The sequence below is a fragment of the Crassostrea angulata genome, chromosome 3 (genome assembly GCF_025612915.1).
Source record: "Crassostrea angulata isolate pt1a10 chromosome 3, ASM2561291v2, whole genome shotgun sequence".
In the NCBI taxonomy this organism is placed as follows: Eukaryota; Metazoa; Mollusca; class Bivalvia; order Ostreida; family Ostreidae; genus Magallana; species Magallana angulata.
The window spans coordinates 22,424,315-22,430,958 of record NC_069113.1 but is presented as its reverse complement, the minus strand read 5'-3'; the positions used below and the strand labels follow the sequence as shown (position 1 = coordinate 22,430,958).

The 6,644-nt window shown below is 34.1% G+C and overlaps 1 protein-coding gene and 1 pseudogene across 1 annotated transcript; both read right to left on the bottom strand.

The window, feature by feature from the left end:
- Nucleotides 1-496: 496 nt before the first annotated feature.
- LOC128176107 (uncharacterized) lies at nucleotides 497-2,152 on the bottom strand. Its single transcript, XM_052842180.1, has 3 exons — nucleotides 1,733-2,152; nucleotides 1,513-1,644; nucleotides 497-1,392 (listed from the first exon to the last, which is right to left on the bottom strand). Exon 3 carries the CDS (start codon nucleotides 1,376-1,378, stop codon nucleotides 878-880), a length of 501 nt encoding a protein of 166 aa, XP_052698140.1. The 5' UTR covers nucleotides 1,379-1,392; nucleotides 1,513-1,644; nucleotides 1,733-2,152; the 3' UTR covers nucleotides 497-877.
- A 1,007-nt stretch (nucleotides 2,153-3,159) lies between these two features.
- LOC128176105 (uncharacterized) lies at nucleotides 3,160-5,209 on the bottom strand (annotated as a pseudogene).
- Nucleotides 5,210-6,644: the final 1,435 nt, after the last annotated feature.

The following is a 6,644-nucleotide window of genomic DNA, read 5'->3' as shown; positions in this document are numbered from 1 at the left end:
AGTGATTTTTTTGGGTCAAAACAATAATATCTCAATACATACTTCATAAATAAACAAATTTATCCAGATTTTTTTTTTATCTGACCAAAATATATTGATATATGATAATGTCATAATGAGTAGTAGTAAACATCAATACAACATCACATTTTTGAGCAAATTGATATCAAATTCAGTTTTTACACAGATTTGTATAGAACATTTTAATGCATTTTTTAGTTAAGAAAAAGTTTAGAAGCATTTACTGTCCAATAACTTTGAAAAACTGAGATTGTGTCAGATTAACTTCAATTATTTTGATAAAAGAAATATTACAACTGATCATATGTGCATTTCTGTAAGGAAAACCAAAGAGTTGACATAAGATATTTTGTAATGAATACATGGCACATTATATAGAAAGAAAAATAAAAGCAGTTTTGAAAACTTTTACCAAAGAAAACTTTTTTTATTGACAAATTCCTAAAAATTGAAATATAATATATAATCACAACTATGATGAAGAAGCAATGTCATAAATAACTGAGTGAGGTGTTTTTCAATGACCTTGACCTTTAAATTTGACGACCTTTACTTAAAACTATTACTGATAAAACCTTCAAAAATTATATCATCACAGCATACTACAAAAAAGTTTTACACTTTTTTTTTCAATCTATTAAACCTAATACTGGGTATTTATTTTTAACCTTGACATTCATGTAAATAAATTTAATCTTGACCTTCAAAAAAAAATTAATTACAAATTACTGTACGAAACTAGAGTAATGCATATAGTTCACAAAATTGGTTGCAAAAATATCATCTGCAATTTCTCATAATGTCAGTTTACATCATTTTTTTTGCAAAATATTCCACAAGTTTTGGAATAACAGAGTCAAGAACACGCTTTGTAGAGAAAACCCAGGCCTGGCCTGAAGGTTTTAACATCTTCTGTAGCATCATGGGCAGCGTAGCTAGTGTTGAGTACCGCTTTCACTAGTGTCTCTTGCTTGTAATTCTGCTGTCCAGGAAAGGCTTTCTTGAACACACTCAGGGAGTCAATAAACCCAGAAACAACAGGAAGCAGTGTGTCTGTCATGTTTAAACAGCGTAAGGTACTCATAAGTACAGGGAAGTCGAATTTCCTTCCATTATGTGCTACCAATATAACATTTGAAAAATTCTTTATCCATTCCACAAACTCTGTTAGTCCAGATATAATGTTAACTGCATCAACCTCCCTACCGTGGACAGTCATTTTTTCTAAGTCGGAATTCACTACAATGCCAGTAGTGTTCATTGCTTCCTCTGAAATGGGCACCTTTGGAAGAATATATGTGTTGTACAGAGATCCCGTATCCAATTCAACTGCAGCAAGTTGAGTAATATGTGGCATCTGTCTTCCTCGAACTGAATTGAATAAAAATATTTTCATAAGTTCTAAACACTTTTATTTATGTTTTATTTATTGTCTACATTTTTTTTTAAAATATGGAACTTTTTATTCTCCTCTGGTTTATATAAACTTACTCAGATCAGTGGTCTCTAAATCAAATACCACAAGGGAGGGAGATCCACTCGATAATGTGATGGGTTTAAAGACACCACGAGGAACAGGATCCGGTATCTGTACAATGTCAACCTCATCCTCTAATCCTATCTCTAGAAAAAATGTTTTAATGTGATAAGAATGGAAGTTGATAAACTTCTGGTTTTATAAAAACAATGTATAATTTAAAATAAAACATACCTGATTGATATGTGTCACCCTCGAGTGCCTGAAATGCACATTGCGTATTATTTCTTTCCTGCTTCAACTGGATTCTTCTTCTCTTTGTTGAGGGTAGCTTGGATCTCTCCTCTGCCTGCAGACGATGCTTTAACTGTTTTGCTGCATACTTCTTGGTAAACTTCCCAGGTGACAAACCAGCTTTTTCATTTACCTTTTCAAAAAAAAATTACAATATTACCAACATTATTTTTTTTAAGCAGTATGTTTCATAAAATTCATTTTACCTTGCTGAGATTAAAACAAAATCTTTAAGAAAGTTAAAAGGTTATAAAGTGTAAATAAAGTACCAGGTAATACCAAGCTCAAAAAAATTATTATCAATACATGAACTAGAATTTTACAATTAGAACACTTGCAGTTTACAATGAATGTGGTCGAGATGACAGTTGTTGAAATCAACCTGATGCTAGATGCTGAAACCAACATGATGCTAAAAAAGATTAATAAATAACAACAAAATAATAAATTCAAACCAACCAACATTGTAAAAAATTCAACAGAAAAACAAACAATAAAAGTTAGTTAAACAAAAATTGAACAATAAAACAAACAAATTATGCAATTTTACCTTTGAAATGTACCCTCTCCCTTCATTTATGAAGGCTGCTGTCGCATGTACTCTAAAGTCAAGCGCATCAGAGTTGCCATAGTGTAGAGACTTGGGTATTCTCATGGTGACTTCTTTATTCGCATGTTCACATTGCTGACTAGAGCCAAGGTCCACATACTGGGCTGCTCGTGCTGACACTTGATCAAAAATGGGCTGCAGATGCTGACGAAGTTGGTCGTTTTTCAAAGCTGCTTTGTAAGGAAGACTTCTGTAGTTGTACTTTTCAGAAGGATTTCGTTTAAATCCACAAAAGCGAGCAGCGCAGCAAGAATGATCCCCAAACTGATGAGGCAATATAGCTTTCAGATTCTCTTCCAAGTCGTCTTTAGTTTGATTTTTTGCAAGGGCATATTTAATGCATTTCTGCAGATGCACGATAACTGTTTTACTTAGTTTCACACCCTTGGTTCCATGAAGTGCGTAGAGTCTTTTTCCAATGTTCTTAATCACATGATTTTTGTCCAATCGTTTTTTCATAGTTATTCCAAGTTCACTTTTGATTCTAGAAATCATTGTATTGTCTCCATCTCCTTCAAGAATGTCCACAGGTGTACCCGAATCTATAAGTTCTTTTATACCCTGCACACCACTTACACTTTCCATGAGGCGGGCACTTCCAGTGTGATTGTGAACACATCTGTGTTTTCTGATTTCTTGACCTGGACGGTTTCTCTGCCACCACTTACAGGTGCCACAAGTTCTGTGAGATACAACTGTTTTCACAACTTTTTTCCCATACTTGGCTTTACTCATAAAAAAAGTATGTGCTGCAAAAAATGAAAATGATCATAATAATACTTGATCAATAAATCATGTATTTTTAAAATACCATTAAAAATGTATTACAAATGTGGAAATTTATGAATAGAGATTATTCATGGTTACTGTAAAACATTCATGTGAAAATATGTGGGTTTGATATGAGCATTTTTTATCTTTCAAGATTTTAGTTGTTTATGACAGGACATTTAAAAAAAATGCTAAACTTACAGGTGAGGCTATCAAAACCACGTTTTTGCCATGCTGTATCTACTGCACATGACATGCCAGATCTGGTCTTGGTTGGGAATTTAGATACTAGTTTTTTCTTGCACTTCAGAGACTGCTGTTGTGAAGGCTGACAGGGAGCTCTTTTCTTCAACTTAGCTCTACCTTTAAATATGTCCTTCACTGTCCTAAAAAATATAGTGTAATTCAGATGTTTTATTACTAGTTGTACTAATTGTAATAGGCTTTTAAGAAAAATAAATGACACCAAATTCTATAGGACCATACTGTTTCAAACTAAATGTTTTTTTGCTGTTTTTTTTTGTTTTTTTTTTGGGGGGGGGGGATTCTACCTTGATGAACCGGGTACATCAGTTCCATCCTTTAAAAGTTCAGGTGACTGTAAGGCAGCAGATTCTCGACACACTAGCTTTCTGAAATAAATAAATTGTTTTAATTTTCATAATTTTTTTTTCATTCTAATGTTTTAATTTTTCAATATTTTTTTTCATCCAGTTTCCAAGACTTCACAAACTTGAATTTACAACGCCTTTTGACTTATAAACAATCATGTACATGCTTTTTTTAATATAAGGTATATCCTGAACAATTACAATTACAAAAACTCGATAACTGTACAAAAACTTGTTACATTGTCACAAATTAATGTCAAATTCTTACTTTACACTTGGAGATGCATCATGAAAAAGACTGACACCTAAGCCATCTATTTCCTCTCCCATTTCTTCTTGTGCTTTCTTTGACTCCTCATTACCCACATCTCTAATTAAAAATGTACAAAATAATTAGGTTTATATTATGACCCCAACTATGAACTTTTTTAAAACATTGCAAATCACACATATGATTTTTCCAAAATAAAGAATATTTCTTACTCCATCTCAAGTTCAAAAGAATCTTTTGCTGCCTTGGACATAGATGACTTGGCTATATAGATTCAACAAAGTTCCCTGCTCTTCTCTCAATCATCTTCAAGTTTTTCTGACTAATAGGCTTCAAATTCAGTGCAGCTAAAACATTATTTACTCTATCTGGACCACCTAAACTGTCAATCATAGCTGAAAAAAATCATACAATGTATTTAACAATGTGTTTTGAAATAACTTGTGTGTAGGAAGTAAATTATGCCCATCTTCTAACAGCAGATTTATACATGTACTGTATTTTATAAGATGATAGTTACATGGTAATGGGATACTGAACAAAATAAAAAAGATAAAAATGTTTATTCATTTGTATGTACATGTATGTGTTTGTGAATATCATTTACCTGTTCCAAGTTTCGTATTGACAGCAAAGCAGGGCATGCCTAGTTTTTTAACACGGTGGGTGCTACCGTAGGGTACTCTGTTGACGTGGTTACAGTCATTATTGCTGCACTTAACGTATAAATAACCACCAAGCCCTTTCTGGAGTTCCCCTACAACGCTGTCGTAGGTCAAAGCTACCGGTCCGAGGCGACAAGCCTCACAGTGTCTTAGATTTGATAGTAGAACACCAAACTCAACAATTCGTCTACCTTCCTTCCAATTGTCGTCTCCTTCGGCATGTTCCGGCTGATCCGTTCTTGATATATTCGCAGAAGTATAAGAATGTTCATTTCTCACATAACGTGGTACAGATACAACTCTTTTCTTTTTATTTGCGGCAAACCGGCCTTTTTTATCCCTCGTCTTCTCAAATGGAGCAGCCATGTGTTTACATCAAGAACAGTAACTCTATGACTTCCGGTTAACAAGAACGATAACTCTAACATCTTCCGAAGATTACCGATGTTTCAATCATCGGTAATTTTCGGGATTTTAACAGGAAGTAAGCTATTAGGGATCGAAATCCTTAAGGCCCTAGTATATAAAATTATTCATGTGATCTACTTATTTCAGGTTCTCTGCAATGCATTGTGGTACGTCACTAATCATCATCAAACAATAAATGATGCCTCACTAAGGAAACAAACTCTACTGCCAGTTCCAAATATTTTTAATGACTACGATGGATATAACGAAGTAAAAAGGAAAAAACTAAAATCCTGTCCATTGTCTGCATCACTTCTTGATAGCCATGCCCAGGCTCTATATTCTTTACTGATGAAGCCTGTGGTCAATAGTTCAGTCTCTTGGAAACAAGGTGCAGAAGATATTAAGCAGTTAGCAGAATGTTTTACTGCTTACAAAGAATATCTAGTTGTTCAGAATAAAACTGCCAAGGAAAATCAGAGTAAGTTGTATCCTGTTCGGACCATTGACAAAGAAGCCACCATTGAACACAGATATGGTAATTTGTCAGGTCAAATTAGAGAGAAATATGTGGACATAAATGAAGCTGTAACCAGTGCTGGAATTATGGCACCAGTGGTTTTTGACGAATACAAACATTTGGATAAGCCTTTTGAAAGTAACTTGGAGCGATTCCGCTATTTTCAAGATTTTCAGTTGAAATGTCCTGTTGATATCATTCGTTTTAGTCTTGGTGTATCGTCAGTCTCAACAGTCTGTATAGTCCAAGTTTCCAATCAAAATAGATCAAACGCTGAAATGTTGACACAAGGTGCTCGATTACTACAAACTGTCAGACCAAATTTGAAAGAATATCATACACGAGCTCAGAGACGGTTGTTTAAAGAAAAACTGAAAAATGTTGCTTCTGTATTACCATCTGTTGCAAATCTCATTTATCAAGAGCTGGCATTGGATTTTTCTGCAGCAGAACACCCTGTAACCCAAGAGAGACTTAGACTTATTTTTCTTGGTCAGAATGACCTCATTCCTGATTTAAGAGTGCTCAACCCAGGAAGACCAAACAACAAATTTGATATTTTCTTTGAAACCTTATCAAAAGAGGTAGAAAAGATTACAGCTGCAGACGATAGACGGCATGGGACAGCACATTTATCAGAATTTATCTCATTGGAAGAAATGGTTGAGAAAACAGCCAAATCTTGTCCAGAGGGCACTGATATTCCATCAAAAAGCTTGGTGAGGTTACAATTTGCCCGTAGGAACCCTTATGCAAGGTCTGCATTGAACTTTACAGGAAAGATTGATGTGCAGTATAAAGTGCAAAGAAGACAGCTTCGCATTGACCATCCAGATGATCACTACGCAGTACAGTTAAGGCGGTCAATAAAAATATGGGCAAATTTTTGTGATGAAAACACATATACTTTAGTTAAACTGGCATGTCCTTTTTAAAATCAATAACAGTCACTCAAATGCAATATATTTCTAAAATATATATATAATAGTACAATAT